We start from the raw sequence: 14,670 nt of genomic DNA on the forward strand, positions 1-14,670 counted from the left end.
GCGCCGGGGCCCGCCGGCGGGGCGGGCGGCGCGGGGCAGCGCCGCCTAGCGACCCTGCCAGGGGAGGGGGTGCCCGCGGCGCGGGCCGCGCGGCGCGGCGGCCAATCAGCGCCCGCGGCGGGGGGTTCCCGCCTCGGCGGCCGCGCGTGCGGGCGCTTTAAAGGGAGCCGGCGGCGGCGGCGGTGGTGACGGGAGGCGGCGGTTGGGTGGTGTCGCCCTCGCGGGCGCTTCGCTGCCGCCCGTGGGCTGCCTCGTCTACAAGTTACCTTCTAGTTTGGGTTGTCTCGCACGTAGGTTGCCTTCCCGCTAGGTTACCTTGCCCGTAGGTTGCTGTCCTCGGTGGTTGTCTTGCCCCAGGGGCCTACGTGTAGGTGAGGCTGCCTGGTTTGAGGCAGTGGGGTCAGTTGCGCCCGGGGAGGAGTGGAGCAGGAATGGGAAAAATCTGCCTCGAGGGCGGTCCGGGTGGATGAGGGTGTGCTATGGGTTGCTGTGCCGGGGTTTGCCCTCAGCCTATGCCCTGTTGGGGGTGGGTGGTTGGCTGGTGCTTTTGGAGTTGGACCTGACTGCTGTCTGCTGCCCTGGCCCCGGGGTGAAGTGCTAGGGGAGCCCAGCTAGGAGCTCGGCCTCTGCGGAAGAGCTGTGGCTGGCAATAAAGTCTTGCCAGCAGCTAGGCTCAGCTGACAGGTGATTTAAGGTGAAGAAACTTCTGCTCCAGTGAGAGTCACACATTTATTAAGTGTTGTGCCTCTGTATTTCTTTAAAGGGAAAAGTCATGAGAGGACTTGGAAAAGACCTTAAACTGGGCAGAAAGCAAAACCGACAGAGAACAATTAAGGTAAGTGCATGCATAGACATTCACTCTTCTCTGTGTGTTGCACTTAAGGAGTTCTCACTTTTATATTTCTTTTGAGAGGGAGATGAGGAAGACTTAAAATATCTTAAGTACCTTTCTAAAGACAAATATTTCTCCTTTACTATTAATCCTTATCATACTTGCTTAACTGCAGGATGTGAAATGTTAGGAAAACATATGCATATGCAACATAACATACGCAAGTTATGGCAGTGACAGCTATTCTATGGGGGGTTCAGAAGTGTGGGCTTCTCTCCTCTTGGCACTAGAGAGACTACCTGCTACTTAAAAGCAAAAATTACCTGATTTGATAGAAGTAATTGTATGGATGTAGGAAAGTGTCTGTTTATGGGCACTGCAAGCTGACTTTTCCACGTTTAGAGGGTGGTAAGAGCAAAAGAAACAATGAAGGACTTGCATATACCGTAGAAACACAGATGAAAACCTATGTAAATCTTGACAGTAAACAAGATGCCCAATACAGGTAGCTCTTGCCTTAAGTGATTGACAAGGCTTGCACTCTGGTGCGATTCAGATAGCTAACTGATTGAGCGGGAGGTAAAGATGTAAAAGGAAATAGCCATACTGAAAATGCTGAAGCAGGGGATAAGCAGTGCACCCTTAAATGCAGCTGCAGTACAGAAATGTAGTTACCAGCACACTGAGAATATCACTTCAGTGTCAATATTTTTTTTCAGTAACCCCATGGTAAAAGCTGTTTTGTTAAACTGAGTAATGACTGGACTCCGGAAGAGGAAAACTCTGGTGTGGGTGGATGTGGAGAGGGAGCTAATGGCCAAAACTCAACAGAATGTATCAAGTCTGGCAGTGCATTGTTAGCTGGCTGTTGTTTCTGATGTGTGAACAGCTGCTAGGTGCACTCCAGACTCTTTCATTCAACAGCATCGTGGAAGACTCAGAAGTGGCCTTCTCTTGCTGTGGAACAAGCAGAAGTCGATTAGCCAGTGCTTTCCTGAAGCTGCTAACAGCAGCCTTATGGCAAGAAAGGTTTTAATGTTCTGTTTTATTTTGAGAATTCTAGACTGGTGAGATAAGATATGAGTGATTTAGGGCCTGAATTTAAGAAGCAAAGGTTTCAAATTTGGTCTTCATTCACTTTGATACAAAGCATCCAACTCTGTGGCTGACTTCCAGCATGACCTCAAATGGCTTTGCGGGTTGCAGGTAAAATTTTACCTCCATACAGCCTAAATCAATGAGGTTGAATCTTGGAATCTTTATGCATCCTCCGTTTCATGACTGTAAATGGTGGTACAGTATAGCACATCACCTGGAGATAAGTTCCACTATGGAATAACCAAGTTTAATTTCAAAATAACCTAAAATTGACCGTACTGAGTTAAATTCAGGATTCATCTAGCCCAAGATTATGACTCTAGCAATGACCATAAATCATTCCTCAAGGAAGAAGAGGAACGAAATAAAGTATGTATGATACAGATTAACTCAGTAGAGATACATACCGTGCTGGTGCTGATACAACTAAGGCAAGAAGCTGGCTGCAACACTTTACAGTTCCTTGATGACAGTCTCGCGTCTGACTCTAGTCACATTTCACATGGTGTTTATACTATTACTTTAGTTCAAGTCTGTTACTGAATCAGAAACTGTCTGTGCCATTTGTTTTATGAAAATGTCCACTGTTTGAAGTGCAATATCTGTAAAATATGAACCCTGAGATGAGCAATACTGAATTCAAGTAGAAAGTGGAAGAGACCTCTCAAGTTCAGGCATATGGTATTTCATATATAGATCTCACTATGCATAGACTCTGTGTCTGGTAGGCAGTGTATTGTTAGCTGGCTGCTCTGTCTGAATGTAGCAGTCACTACTGCACTGTCACCTGCTGCAGGGCCAGCTCATCACTGTTGAAAGGCAGTTATGCTGGGAAATGTCAGGGATCTCAATTCCACGAATACGCGTGGTGCATCTGTGTGTGATGGGATGGCAGTGTATGTTAGCTGGTTGAAATTCTGACATCAGCTAACATGCAGTTGCTGTCCTGCTCCGCATACCTTGATCAACAAACTGCAGAACTACTAGTTTTCTTTGAGGAATCTTTTGGAGTTGTTGTTTTTTTTTTTTTTTTTTTGTTCTCAGGCTCATATTCAGTATTATAGCTCTATCTCATATTCCTGTTATCCAAATAATTGAGAGAAAATTCTTATCACCTAGGCTGTTTTTCATCTGCTCTTGGATACACACGTAGTAGGAAGCTTTTAAATACTTGAAATAGGTAAATAATTTAAATAGATCTCAAACAACTTTAAGCTCTCTGAAAGCTTTCTTAAAGAAATGGAATTTAAAAACCTTTTAAAAAGTAGGTGAACTTGAGAATTTTTTTGCTCCCCTTCCTTCTCAGAGTAACTTGATTTGGGATCACCAGTGTGCTTAAAAACGGTATGCAGTCTTGCCAGGAGACACAATTTTAAAAGGACACAATTTTATGCCTTGGAAGGATAAAAGGCTGGAAGCACATTGATCCTTTTGATTCATATTGCACTGTGAACTTCTATCAAACACATTGTCACAGGTAACATGGTGATACTTTTATTCGCATCTTGGCACTTATTTACAGAATGCAGAGAAAACTGTCCTTATAGGAGCACCCAGAGTAAGTAACAGTCCCATTCTTGCAAACCCTCCAAGGAAGGTCTCCTAGGGAAGGAAATAGGAGCAATTGTTGTGAAGGTCTGTAGAATGAGGTTGATCCTAGTGTTGTGTGTGGTGATTAGGCAGTGTAGTTAGTTAGCTGCTCTTTATACGCCAGCAACTAACTACACTACCACATTAGCACATCACTGTTGACACAAGAATATACAGAATGCAGTTATAAATATCTCCTCAGATCTGTAGGTGGTGTGGGGACCTATACCAACCTAGCTCCCCTGGCTGAAAGGAATTGTGCTAGTTTATGCAAACCAAGTGAATGAAGGGTATACAAATAGACTTAACTGTGTTTGACACAGTTAGGCAGATAAGCTAACTGGTTTCTAAAGAGCTGCTAATTTATGTATTACATACTCAAGTAAAAGTTTCAGGTTTAGGCCCCATGTGAATTTATGCTTCTCTTACACCATTGAATGACATCTTCTTAACTTCTGGAACATGCATGCATGGTATCGAAAGGAGAACAGTGGGACCACAGATGTGGTTTTGAAGCTTCTCTGCTTTATCTTTACTGCTGCATGTCATTCTGTGTGAGAAGAATTCTGTGGTTTCAGCTCAGTGAAACTTAGGCTAAGCTGAGTGAAATGAGAATTGTTGGAAAGTAGGGTTTATAATTCACTAGGAAGTTCTTTCTTTGATCAGTTCTTTGATAAAAAATGAGCCTAAGAGGGGAGGGAAAGAAATTTCTCACGAACAAAAGGTTCTCTGCAGCTTGTCAGCTCCACCTGGAAACTGTATTCTTCCAGGTTGCGTTTAGGCATAAATAAAAACCTTGGAATCATCCACTGCATTGGGTTCAGTGAAATGCGTTTCTAATAGCGGCCACAGCTCCTGGGATTTGTGGCTCTGGAAGCGGCCCTGCTTGCTGTGAGGGCACGTTGTTTGAACCGAGGACCAAGGTAAACAGAGACCTAGAAAAAGGAGAGCAGGGGAAAGAAGTTGGAACTAGTCACAAAACTGGAACATAAAGCAGATCTCCAGAGTGTCAAGATAAAGAGGCCAAAATCTGGCCAGAAATCCAGTCAGAAGTGGGAGCAGGAATGAGGGTGAGAGGCAGGGCCGGAGCAGGAAAATGAGGTAGTGCTGGGGTGAAGCATATGTGGTGGTATTGGATTAGAGCCACAGACTGCAATAAGATGAGCTGTAAGGTGGTGCTGCTGCAGTCAGGGTTAGGTTGAAGTACTTCTACAGAGTCCTTCATCCTGAGTGACCCTGCTCTGGGGATATGTCCAGATGTGAAGATAACGTTGCTGCTTTGCAAACAGAGAAATCAAGGAGCTGGGGCTGCAGGTCATGAATACAGGCTGTTCCAGAGCAACAGGAGCTGTGTCCGGTTAAGTAAACAAACCACAGCCAGAGTTCAAAATCTGTCTGTGCAACTGTCTGCACACTTGGCACAATTTTGGCTTCATTGTACAGTGACTGAGGCAGGTCAGGTGATATCATGGGCCACAGACTGTTCTCTGTAGGGAGTATGGGAAATGCCACCCTCTTATGTGGGAGAGAAGAGAATCTAACTACAGGAACACGAGAAAAAGGCGTCTGGTCTTATTTACTAGCATAAATATTGTTTTAGAAGTCATCTTGGGACATCTCAGTTCCTCAAGCATGGCATATATTCACTGAACCATTGATATATGTGCTCAGCAGCCAAGCATTTTCGGTTATAACTTGAATTAACTGGGACATGTCCAATCACGGACTCTGTATTTGATGTGTACTAGTATATTTAGATTATTTGCACTCCTAGGTAAATTTTTGGAACAAGGAGCTGATAGTTAAATAATATCTGTTGGAGATAATGAGGCTATGTCAGATCGAAGGAGGGAAAGATGCATTAAATTTTTCAGGTTATGCTCAAATGGAGTTGAAGAAGCTTTAAAACTTCTGGACTGGATTCTGTTAACCTCTTTATGAGGGTAGTTTTAGCTGCAGTCAGTGGGATTATTTATGAATCCAAAAAATAGGTTTTAATCAGTTTATAGCATGTGTAGTTTAGTATATATTTTGATATGCTCTATGCTACATAAACTGTAAGTGGATATTTATACAAACTTGTATTCATATTGTATTGGCTTTTATCACAGGTAAATAGGTGCTTTGCTGTGTAACTGTTCTAATTTGGTTGTTATTTATTTGCCTTTCTAAGTCTGTGCAAGTTTTACAGTTTAAGATGCTTTACTTTTACTTGTGATAACTGGTAACTTGGTTTTAAGAAGGAAGTGATTTTCCCTATATATTACATTGGAAGAGATGGTATGTCTGAATAGTGAACGGTTAGTGCAAGCACAGTGCTTTTTTTTTTTTTTTTGGAGGAACAGTAATTAAACAGTAAACTTGGAAAAACTCAGTCCATGTTTAGATTCAGGATTGAATGATACCTAAATTCAGTTCACACATTTCTACACAAGGTGGATATATCATACTGTGACTAAGAAAGGGAAGATGTTCGGTGAGTGTTTTCTTAGGCAAAAGTTTCCTTTTCTAGGAATCTGAAGTAAACAGCAAACAGCGGATTTGATAATTCTCTCCAGCCATATGCTAATATCCCAGGCTATTTCTGAACACCAGGAAGGATATTTGGTGTTAATGCCCACACATTGAGTTATTTAAGGAGAGGGTATATCTTACAAAAACACTTGGCAGTTTGAAACAGAACAATCAACCTATCCCACCCTGCTTTGCTCACTTACGTTTATTTAATTCAAAATGAGTTTGCAGTTGTATGCTGGACTGGGAGGATTTCAAGGTGAGAAGAGCAGGGCTTGCAGCCCCCTTTTTGCTGCCTCTGCTTGAAGACTATTGTTTTCTAGTAGGGTACATGGCTGGGGAACATCATCTTGAACTATCTCAAAGATGTGCTAGAGGATGTCTGTTAGTGTGCCAGTCTATTGTTTGTGTGTGTGGTTCTTTGTTTTGTTTTGTTTTGCCCCTTGCATCCTGCTCTAGGCAGCCAGGTGTGTTCACAAAGGCCCTGCCTTCCTCCAGATCAGAAGACTGGGGAATCCAGCAGGAGATGAGCTCACAGCCAAGGCACTATACTGCAGTGCAAATATATGGAGAAGTCGTATGAGGCTTCAGGTGTTGCTGTACAGGTGAAATGTAAACGAATCAAAATACACACAAAGCAGGCAAGGAAACATTTTTGTCACTTTTTTCTTTTAATAATAATCTCATTTTCTATGTACAGTTTTTCTTTTTTTTTTTTTTTTGGACTAGGTTTACAGCTTCACAATTCAGTAATCGTCCTCTGTTAATATTGCAAAGCTGGTATCTTAAGTGGCTTTTTTTTCTAAAAACACTGATATGATACCTCTGGACTCCATGTCATTCAGTTAGAGTAGTTACGTATTAATGGAATACCAAAACCTGTTTTTATTGGTAGATGTGAAACAAAACTCTCTGGTAAATTATTCAGTGTTTGCACAGGTCCTCTTGTTTTTAGCTATATTCCTGCTGGTGACAACTGTGACTAACTGCAGTCAGCAATGTAAAGAAACATTCAGAAACTTTATGCCAATTGCAGGTCCAGTCCTGCAGGATACTGAGTGTCTTGCCATTCTCAGTGGCTTCAGTGGTGCTCAAGGCTATTGGAGGAGCAAACCCAACGTTAATTGACATAGTGGAGCTGAAAATACTAACACCAAAGAGAAGTAAAATCACCTGATGGTTTCACTTCTAGCAGCATTTCCCGGGAATGTACTAAGGTTGTGCACACATGCTGTTGAATGGATTCACAGACTGAATGGCTTTTTCAGAGGTCTTCTTTTTTTTTCATGATGATCTGCCTGATCAAGGATGCTACTTCTGGCTTGATAGTTTCTATGGGCTCTTCAGGTCTCCAGAATTTCACAACTTTACCTTCGGGGCTGACAAGATATTTCCAGAAATTCCATCTAGGCTCTTTCTTTGAAGAATCTGCAAGAGTGGCATCAGAGCATTTTAATGACTCCCTGAGGCTTGCAATTATTTCATTACTTAGCAGTGACTGGTTAGCTGTTTGTTCATTTTAATCCTACCTTGTTCTTTGCTAGCGTTCTGGACCTGAGTTTACTGTTTGGTGTTAATGATCTGAAAAGTGGAAGTGCATGATACTCTCACCTTCTGCTGAAACCGTTGAAAAGTTTCTACTTTTACTATGCTCCGCTTCCTATGGAGGAGTGTATGGGGGTTGCATGCTCATCAGGGAATCCTCAGTGTTATGTGGGCTTACGTGAGGAGAAATGGGAGCAGGAAGTGATGGTGGCTGTGGTTGCTTGCTTCAGCTCTTTCCAACCCGTGAGGCAGAACCTTACTGGTAACTTTGCTGTAATGAATTCCTGGCAGAAAGCCTTTTGACCCCAGAAATAGTGTCAGGAAACCATATGGCTCCCAGAGGAGACTGAAGCAGCTTCTTGACTCTGCCTTTATCGTGGTAGAGTCTTACTAGACCTGATCAGGAAGGGGAAGTCTTGCTTTGAGGGAAGAACTAGAAAACTGCATGAGATTTTGACCAGGGGACAGGCATGCAGTGGGGAACAATGCTGAGCCCCACAGTCATTCTTGGAGGCAGTGTGCTGAATTTTGCCACTTATAATATTTGTAATATCACGTCTGTAATAGGACTCCGTGCAAGCAATGGGTATAGTAAAGGTCTTGTCAGGGAGGCTCTGACCCAGCTAGTAATTCTAGCTTTGCTGAGTTGTGTGCATCTAGGATCGCTTTTGAGGTAACGTAACCCCATCTCTGAGTGTTCTTTCAATACTTATTAATGTATATGAGTATCTGTAAGTATACATACGTAGGAAGCTGGAGGTTATTCCAGGAATGGCAAGGTCACAAACCTTGCACTGGGCCAGCAAAACACCTAACTGCTATGAAGACAACAGGATGTCGAGTTGCATGAAGGCCCTGGCACCGTATTTATGCTCCCAGTAGGTCCTCTTTGCACTAACCTGTCTAGCAGAGGAGGGCAAATGCCAGCTAACAGTCACAGTCAGCAGAAGGTGTAGGATGAAAACGTTCAACCTTCTGATTGTCAAGACAACTAAATATAGGAGAGGTGGTACTCTGGTGATGCACAATAATTTCCTGTGAAGCAGAGGAATACAGGGAAAGAAAGGCCTTATTTCAAAATATTTAATTCCTGGGGGATCTTTCTCCTTTTTATAGATGAACAACGTCAAATAAGAACTGAATGAGTGAATGTGGTATGTTTCTGTATGGGTAGGAGTAGATATTTATCTAGCCAGGCAACTGGTCAAAGCCTTCTAAATTTTACACCCTCAGTGCTGTCGTTAAAGTGCAACTCTTCTCCTTGGTAAGATCATGGAGGACAAACAAAGTCCAATGTTTTCGGCTAGGTGAACGGAAACAAGGTTTAGTTCCAAACTGATGGCATAAAATAGTGCATGTGGCATGCCCCCTGTTGTGACATCCAAGTTTCCCTTTTCACTTCTGTATCCTCACATCATCATCCTATGTGGGGTTGGTAAATAATCCATCTGTTGAAAGATGAGGATGTGAGGCACAGTGATACTAACTGCTCTGGGATCTGGTACCTACTTGCCATAGTCGCCTCTCTAATGAACTTGGAGAGGCCCCTGCAGAGCGCAAGTCAGTAATTCCACAGGACATCGGGGCAACTGGAAACAACGAGGCTTTACCTGAGGTCCTCAGCGAGATGCCTAGAGGTAGGTGGGAGGAAAGGCAGTCATAGCAACTGTTGTGACCAGTTGAGAAATAACTGAGGAAAGGCACGATAATAATTTTCAAGTACCTAAGAGGTATCACTGAGGATATGACGAGAAGCAATGGGTTTAAGGGATGTAAGAAAGATTTCATTTAGATGTGCAAATAGCTTTCTAACGAGAGGAGTTGTGAAGAACTGGAATAGACTGGGAAGTTTTGGAGTTTGTGACTACTGTACTAGTCTGGAAAAGCACCTGTTGTACTGGTTTAGGTAGCTGTGACCCTGAATGGGACAATGAGATGGAATATAGCTAGGGGTCTTCTCATACCTTATTTTCTAGTTAAAAAAGATGTGGTAGAAAAGGGTTGTGGTCTAATTTTCCTTTCTTTCATATACCAGTGCTTGGTATATGAAGATCTGACCACAGCTCGGGAAAATTCAGAGAGGCTTTTTAGTTGGCTTTGTGTCTGTGAGGATTTTGGTCACCTGAATACAGCCTCATTTCACTTGTGAGAGCATGAGGCTTTAAGTCAGTAAATGCCTAACGTAACAGGAGTCTGGAATACTTGTGCAAGTGGATTTTGTAGACTGGGCCCTTAAACTTACAAGATGAGTTAATGTAATGACTCTTTGCTAAGAAACGCATTTTCTTATCCGCAGGTGTTTGTTAATTCTTCCACTAATATTAAGACAACCACAGTTACATTTTTCACCATAAGAAAAGTTGTTTTCCAACAAAAATCACATAGTTTGAAACAGGATTTTGTAGATGGGAGTCTTTGCACTCAGCTTTGTATGTCCGCAAAAGAGATGTTTCTAGCTGGGCTAGTCATAGCAGACTTTTTATCATAAGTGGGGAGAAACAGGTGCTTTCAGGGTACAACTCTTCTAAACTCTTTTTTTTATATCTACATTCAAATGTAGATACAATACCACAAGTACAGGCAGTGCAAGATACAAAAGAAAATAGTTACCTATTAGAAATTTAAAGGCCGGCTCTGCTTCTGATCCTAGAATCTTGATTTTGTGGAAAACAGGGAAGGTTACTCCATAGTTTCCTTTGGCAAAAGATTCTATTTCCTGGCTTGAACTAGGCTCTGATTCTCCAAACTGGTTGCAGGGAAAGGCCAGCACAGTGAAGTGGGAGGGACCAAACTCTCTGTGTAATTCTTGCAGTGCGATGTAATTTTTGTCTGTGTGTTGGCAGTAACTGGCCACGTTTACAACCAAAGTCGCCTTCAGAGAAATAAAGTTAGAATACTTAGAAGGAAACTAAAGATAGCATAGAGATTTCAATCAAGTCTTAAAGTGGCATATTCCACTGTCTCAGTTGTCCTCTCTGGAGGGCTAGACTTATCTCTCTGACCATAATTTTAGTAAACAGAGTAAGAGTGATAGCAGCTGAAGGTATTTACTTTTTTTTGAGACCTCTTGTTTTAAAAATCCTGTAAGTGGACCGACTGTTTCTGATTACAGCTTTGCTTAAAAATAAGCATGTAAAAAGCATATATTTAAGACAGGCACTAAAATCATGTTTATTAGGTCAGCTACAAAAATTCAACACAACGTGCTGCCCTTCTTGACTAACATGGTTAAAATGCACATATTCCGTTGTTAACCTTATTGATTTGTAATAAAGAATATAATTTTAAAAAAAATTTGTTAGCTTTAGTCCTTAATTCTTGAAACATACCTACGTAAAATAGATTTCCCTCTAGCTTACCATTTACATTTTAAAGAACAGGAAATTAGCGCAAACTCTGTCATAAATTCCCCGGACCAAACTTTTTTGCCACCTACAAATGGATATAGTTTTCAGTATAGATTCAAGGCAAAGATATAATGAAGTTGTAACTTACTTTCCCTCTGTACTTTTCCAAGGAAACAATCCTTCCTCGTGAATCCTTGACTTCAAAAGAATAAAAATCTTTCATTTTAGGTTTAAAAAATTTGAGTTGCAGTAGGCAGAGAACTGCAGTACACAAAACCATCGACAGAAAAACAACAAAGACCCTGGCTTTGGGCACTGAATATTTTAAAGGATAAGTAGTTGTAAGAGGCTCCATTTTTCAGAAACTTTGGAGAGGAGCCTGGGCAGGCCTGGAATGTGAAGGAGGAGCTGAAATATGAAACTCGCAGCTGCGCGGCTCAGGCTAAAAAGAACAAGCTGCTCATTTTCTTCCTGCTGTAGAAGCGACTATGCTGGACTTCAGAACACTTAGAAAATTACAGAAATATCTCTCACTAGGAAAAAAGAAACAAATGGAAAATGTGTTCCCATCACCTAAGGGTATTTATTGATTGCTTTATTCAGCTGACTTACGTGGAAAACTCCAGTGTTTGCACATTATCTTGAGAACTGACTGGGAGCTTTTTTGCTGGTCTGTAAGTGCAGCTCTAGCACAGCCTCTGGGCCCTTGTGCTATCAGGCAGGACAAGCAGTTTTGGAACCAGCTGTTTAGGTAGAAGGAGGGCAGTGTGGCAGACCCTGCACTGTTTGCTGCCTCTCTTCTGCCTGTCATCAGCTGCTGAGTGATTGCAGGCAGCATCTGTGGATTTGTCTGTAAGAGTCTTTTACAGCACATTGGGAAAGTAAGACTCCTTGTTTGCGAGCTGGTGTGAAGGAATGAAGGAAGAAAATCAAAATTTTTTTTTTTTTTTTAATGGGAGAAGGGGGCATAGAACTGATGATAGAAAATGAGCTTTTTTTTTTTTTTTAATGCTACTGCCTAACTGCTTGTAGCTCTGCTGAGATGAGAAGCTGAAGAGTCTGCACAAGAGCAGAATGAATTGACTGAGAATCTCAGATCTAAGTGGGGTTTTACTGAGGAACTGTGAAAGACACTCTGAACTTTAAAGCCATGCAAGTTTGGTGTCTTCTCTATCTGCCTCTTATGATTTTCTATGTTCAATACTTTTCCCCTATGCTAGAACACTTTGCTGTCTTTGCCTGTTGCTTCTTCGTATCCACAGGGACGTTTTAGACATCAACATGTAGTGATGACAATGCAGTTACTGAAAGAACAGATTTTTTTTGTCAATAATTCTTCATGTCTTCCCTTTTCTCATCTTCCCGTTTTCTTCCTGACCTTTTACTATTCCTTCTCACGCTCTATCAGTTCTGTTGGCTTCCAGTATTTGTATGGGTGTCTTCTCTGATTTGAGCGTATGTGAGGCTTGAGGTCTGACTGACACTGAGGCCTAAAAGCATCATGTTTCAGAGGTGGGGAACAGAGCAGGCACGGACTTCTGTGCTGAAATGAACACAGCTACAGTCAAACAGCAAGCACTGCTGACCTCAAAGGCCATTTAAAAGTCGAGCTGGAATGTGTCCAAGTTCAGCAAATCAATGCAGGAGTTCAGAGCATAAGTATCTTAGCTGCTTTTAAATTGCATCTCACATTATTTCAGAAATCAAAAAAATTGCACAACTTCATTCTTATTATATTACAAATATTTACTGAAGTTGCTAATAGCGATTCAAAAGCCTGTATGCTGTGTTTGCTTGTTACTGTTGCTACTTTCATTATTTGCCCTATGCCTGGCTTTAAAACTGTCCGAAGAACAAGATCTTGTGTTTGATATTATCCAGGCTCTCCCAATTCAAATTTTGATATGTTCTTATGTTTAGGGCTACTTATTTGTTTAGGGATTGTCTGTATGAATGGATTTAAAAGTAAGAAACGTAAATCTATCATTTAATTTTAATTAATATAGTATGCCTTAATGTATTACAAAGTATAAGGCAACATTAAAAATAATAACACGAGCCAGCCAAACTGTCAGTGAGGAGATTCAGAAATAAGAAACAAGCTAAGTCCTTCTTTGGATAAAGGTCAGAAAAGTAGCCTGATTTCAAACAGCCAAAACGAGGTTTTACTGAATGCCCTTCTCTCAGGAGAGACTAGATCCAGGATCCTAAATGAAATGTCTGAAAACGTGTTGAGTCTTTCAAAGGCCTGTGCTGAAGGCTAATGCATGAGTGACCTGAATTTAGTTTAATTCTCCACCACAGGCTTTTGGCATGACCTTGGCAAGTAATGAATCTTCATTTTTGATTACTGTGATGTTAGGGGCTAGTGATATACCACTTACGTCCTTGTCTTACTTTTTCTTTAGGCTTCCTAATTTCTACCTGAAATTTTACTTTCCCTACTTTACTTCTATCTATTGTCTTCACCTCAGGTCATTGCCCATTGATTCAAGCTACTTACCTGACTAGGAAAATTTGTATACCTTGTCATTTAATCTTTTTTTTTTTTTCTCTGTCACTCTTAATATACTGCCTCTTATGCTTAAATCTGTAAGGGTTTTAACTTCCTCATTTTAGATTCTTTAAGCATTTCTTTCTTAGGTAAGTATCCTACTGATTGTCTAACTGGAAGTAGTGACTCAGCTCCAATTCTAACTTGGTTCAATTCCTGTATGTTGGTTTTTTTTTTTTTCTCCTCTGTGTTCTGGGGCAGGTAAGTCCAGTCACTCACTGTATCAGGAAACCATGTCCCTTAGCTTGTCCTGAGGTGAAGCAATTTACATGCAAGTAACTGAATTCACCCGTAATTTCACCTTTGCTGATGTAAAAGTTCCCCATTTGAACTCTTCGAGCGTTGCATGCTTGGTATTTCTCTCAGTAGTATCTCTCTTAATTTTGTGAACTTGGATTTATATCAATTCAGATTCTACTGTCTGCTTTTGGGGTTAGTTGTGGGCAGAGAAATCCGCTTGTCACAATGTGCTCCCATATCCTGTTGCTGTAGGATTTGAGGAGAGGTCAACCATCCCTGAGCATGGCAGTTGCCCTGATCTGTGTATGAAGCAGAGACCAAGGCCCAACAGGGGCTGCCCTTGCTTTACAGAGGCTGACCTGGGCAGAAAGTTTTCACCCAGGCAATTGTTGGAGCCATCCTCAGCCCAATGTGCGTTTTCACAGCCTGCTGCTGTGAGGTGACGTAAGCCCATGCAGAGTGGCAGAGCAAAGCTTTCTTACGGGTGGGCAAAACAGTGTAAAGGGACAGAACAAGGTTAAGTCATGACTAATTTTAGTGATTGGGATCTCTTCCTTTATGCAGACCCCAGACTCTGGAAGGACCCCGTACTCCAGGTTTAAGAGTTCCATCAAGAAGAAGCTGACAGCCAGTGCTCCGGTGGCAAGTAGCCCTGTTGTCACAAGATGGCAGCAGCTGCACATGAGAAGCAGCACAGAGGCTCTGCACAGGGCCTCTCAGATGACAGATCTTAGTGCCTCTGGGGCACCTCAGCTCATCAACACACCTGGGAAGGCTCCAGGTCAGTCAAACTACAAAGGAGGTTTCTTATAGAGGATGGGGTCATACAGGGGCTTCTGAAATTCCCAGGAAAGGGGATTCACTGTAAGGTGTGGGATGGGGTCATATAGCAGCTTCTGAAATTCCCAAGAGAAGGGATTCACTGTAAGGTGTGGGATGGTGTTCCCTCC

General features: G+C 42.0%; 2 protein-coding genes across 2 annotated transcripts in view; one reads left to right on the plus strand and one right to left on the minus strand.

Moving 5' to 3' along the window:
• The first annotated feature begins 214 nt into the window (after positions 1-214).
• Positions 215-14,670, plus strand: part of LOC104146902 (cell division cycle protein 20 homolog B) — a 34,390-nt gene continuing 19,934 nt past the window's right edge. Inside the window, exons 1-3 of the mRNA XM_068928355.1 lie at positions 215-290; positions 764-835; positions 14,285-14,501. Of these exons, the coding sequence (XP_068784456.1) occupies positions 773-835; positions 14,285-14,501 (280 nt within the window). The 5' untranslated portion in view covers positions 215-290; positions 764-772. The remainder of the gene's footprint in view (positions 291-763; positions 836-14,284; positions 14,502-14,670) is intronic.
• Positions 6,702-11,317, minus strand: LOC138064676 (probable glutathione peroxidase 8). Its single transcript, XM_068928354.1, has 3 exons — positions 11,075-11,317; positions 10,190-10,451; positions 6,702-7,462 (listed from the first exon to the last, which is right to left on the minus strand). The coding sequence occupies exons 1-3, from the start codon at positions 11,279-11,281 to the stop codon at positions 7,299-7,301; spliced, it is 633 nt and encodes a 210-aa protein (XP_068784455.1). The 5' UTR covers positions 11,282-11,317; the 3' UTR covers positions 6,702-7,298.

This window comes from Struthio camelus, chromosome Z (assembly GCF_040807025.1).
Source record: "Struthio camelus isolate bStrCam1 chromosome Z, bStrCam1.hap1, whole genome shotgun sequence".
Taxonomy (NCBI): domain Eukaryota; kingdom Metazoa; phylum Chordata; class Aves; order Struthioniformes; family Struthionidae; genus Struthio; species Struthio camelus.

Excerpts from the sequence above, each read along its gene's own strand:
- LOC138064676 (XM_068928354.1), bottom strand. The coding sequence starts at position 11,281 with ATGGAGCCTCTTACAACTACTTATCCTTTAAAATATTCAGTGCCCAAA. Across the intron at positions 10,452-11,074 it reads TGGAAAAGTACAGAGGGAAA|GCGACTTTGGTTGTAAACGT; the intron begins GTAAGTTACAAC and ends ATTTCTCTGAAG. Across the intron at positions 7,463-10,189 it reads GGCCTTTAAATTTCTAATAG|ATTCTTCAAAGAAAGAGCCT; the intron begins GTAACTATTTTC and ends CCACTCTTGCAG.